Here is a 3,108-nt window from a genome sequence, read left to right as displayed (position 1 = left end):
TCAAACTATAATGGTAGCCCACCATGCATCTGCCATAATAGACTCACAATTAACCATGCCGCTCATGAATTCTTTACTCAAGAATATTAGGCTCCATTTGAATGGAAAAAGTTTTGAGAGAAAGAATTCAAATTCAATAATAAGGTTTTCTCGATTCTTATTCAATCTTGGTATAAATGAAATACTGTAACAAATATGTATCTTATAGTATCAAATTCCCTAAATTTAGAATACTCGATTATTTTTACAATATAGGATGAGAAAGGGAAAGACTTTAGGTTCTAAGTCTTTTGTAATGACAAACCAACTAATTCTTGTTCTCGTGATCATTTTCTTTTTCAATGTTAAAGAGGTCCCAAATTTGAATTTCTTTTGATAAAAAAATCTTTTGTAATTAAACCGATAACCTATTTGCTAAAACAAATTCACACTAATGTTGACTATGAAACTCAAGTAACATTCGCATAGATTAAGAAACAGATAAAATTTGGATTCAAGTCTTACTGTAACTAAATTGTCGGTCAATTTATCATAACAAATTAATTAGAAAACACGTCGTACATGAATTTTGACTCAAGTGACAGTAGAGATATATACTAAAAGCAAAGTACTTGGGCTGTCCTCCTTGAGAATCAAGCAAGAAAAGCTCTAGTAATAGTAAAGTTCAAAAAAAAAAAAAAAAATTGCAGAAAGGGAATTTATGCATATTATATTACATATGAAGAAAAAAAAAAGATTAGTAAACTAATACTCAGTAGTCATAAAAGATAACATTTTAAAATTGTAGAGAAGTAGGGGTAGGGCTACTTCCCACGTGAAAACCACAAGGGCATGAACTCTGTCTCTCTGGTTTTCAAACCCTTATAAGATAGCTTGAACCCAAAACATGCCTCATACTCATAAAAAAAATTATCACTAATATCCTTTCATCTCTCAATTAAATATTATCTCCCAATCTCATACAAATCCAAGAAAGTTCAGTTTGATCATGGAATTTTTCCACACCCCAAACCATAAACACTCATTTCAGCACAACAAAAAGAGGCTAACCCAAGAGCAAGTCAATCTCCTAGAGAGAAGCTTCACCTCCAACAACAAGCTCGAGCCCGAGCGCAAGCTTCTGCTGGCCAAGCAGCTGGGAATCCCACCTCGACAGGTTGCGATTTGGTACCAGAACAAGCGTGCCCGGTGGAAGACTCAGAGCCTTGAGCTTGACTACAATGCAATCCAAGCAAAGCTGGAGACTGCCTTAGCTGAAAAGAGGACGCTGGAGAAAGATGTTGAGAGGCTTGGAGGGGAGCTGAAGAAGGCTCATGACTTGGTGCTGGTATTGAACCAAACACAAGAATTGCCTGCTCATCCTGTGATTTGCTCAATGTTTAATTCTTCTTCTGCTGAAGAGGGTGTTGGGAGCTCCAGCCTGCAACAACATGAAGATCAAGTGAGTGATCATGAGGTTAAACAGCTTGAGGAGCTCTATGCTTGTTTGATAGGCATGCAGTGATGGGTTTAATTGATATATGCTGGGGTTAAATATACATATATATATTAATATACTTCTGATTCTGGAGGACAATAATTCTGACCCTTTTTTCCTTTTTCTGTTTCTGGTTTTTAATTTTGATGGCGTTAGAATTTCTTTTTCAATTCATATGCATATGGGTGAGTACAAGGAAAACTTACCTATAAGAAGGATATCACTGTGTGGCACTATCCAAGTCAATCATTCATTATCATGTGTTTTAATTTTCCAACATAACAATGCAACTTTTCGGCACGACAATGCTTGATAGGCTTGAAATTCTGCCACATCAACATTCCCGTTGTCGAAGAATATAAAGTCTCACATCAAAAACTTGAATAAATAAAATAAAATATATAATGAATAGTTTCACTGCTAATATTACCAAGGCCTTTTGTGATAATATTTCACACTACTATTCGAGTAAAATACTGATAAAGTACATTACATTTATTATAGTGGAGAATAGAAAACAAAAACAAAAAAACAATTTGTATAGCAATATCCATCTAAAAAGTCAGATTTTAATTACTTCTGAGATAATTATCAGCAGATGGGACTCGTAATTGGATCGTAATTTTTCTTTTCTGCCATGGTGGTGTGAAATAGAATCACGTATTGGTCAAAGGCTGACTTGATCTGAATGCCCTTCTCAATTGTTACGTTTTCAATTATTTGGTGTGACAATCAGTTTGTTGAGCAATCAATATTTATGAATAGTAAATTAATTTAATGGAAATAATAAGATAATGTTGTAATAGTGGAGCCCACTACTATTCATTACTGTTCATTACTATTCATTACTGTTCATTTGGCGGCTGATAGGGTTTGTCTGTCACGGGTGAATAGTGATCTACTATTCTTTACTGTTCATTACTGTTCATTTGGCGGCTGATAGGGTTTGTCTGTCACGGGTGAATAGTGATGAATAGTGATTTTCTCAGCCTATAAATAAGAAGAGAAACGGAAAGAAAATGAAGAAGAAAAAAAAAAGGAAAGAAAAGAGAGAAGAGAAAGCATAGAGAAATTTTCCTAGAGAGAAACTTCAGTGAGCCACATATGTTGTAAACACTAAAGTTGTAGCCATATCATTTTATAGTGAAAAAGTTACTGCTGCTGCTCTCCGAGGACGGAGGCATAGCCGAACCTCGTTAAATGCTGTGTCTCATCTACTTTACGTACAACTCAAAATATCCGCACATATCTCAGGTTATTTTATAACACGTTATCAGCACGATAGTCTCTCCTTTTATTTCTGAAATTTTTCAACTCAACACTATGTGGTTATTCCTCTGTCTCCTTTACTGTTATTTAAAGTATGGTGCGGCATTAACGTCCATACAGCAATTTAATTTGTGAATTTACTTTACAGCAAATTAACCTACTTTAAAGGGTGGTGCGGGATTATCGTCCACGCCTTTACTGTTATTTAAAGTATGGTCAAGCATTAACGTCCATACAGCAATTTAATTTGTGAATTTACTTTACAGCAAATTAACCTACTTTAAAGGGTGGTGCGGAATTATCGTCCACGCCTTTACTGTCCTTTAAAATATGGTGCGGGATTAACGTCCATACAGCAATTT

General features: G+C 35.0%; 1 protein-coding gene across 1 annotated transcript; it reads left to right on the top strand.

Annotated features, from left to right (window-relative positions):
* Positions 1-898: 898 nt before the first annotated feature.
* On the top strand, positions 899-1,521 carry LOC117626472 (homeobox-leucine zipper protein ATHB-52-like). Its single transcript, XM_034358185.1, has one exon. It carries the CDS (start codon positions 989-991, stop codon positions 1,502-1,504), a length of 516 nt encoding a protein of 171 aa, XP_034214076.1. The 5' UTR covers positions 899-988; the 3' UTR covers positions 1,505-1,521.
* The last annotated feature ends 1,587 nt before the right edge of the window (positions 1,522-3,108 follow it).

Source organism: Prunus dulcis, chromosome 4 (genome assembly GCF_902201215.1).
Source record: "Prunus dulcis chromosome 4, ALMONDv2, whole genome shotgun sequence".
Taxonomy (NCBI): domain Eukaryota; kingdom Viridiplantae; phylum Streptophyta; class Magnoliopsida; order Rosales; family Rosaceae; genus Prunus; species Prunus dulcis.
The sequence above is the reverse complement of the archived record's forward strand: the minus strand, read 5'-3'. Positions and strand labels throughout refer to the sequence as shown.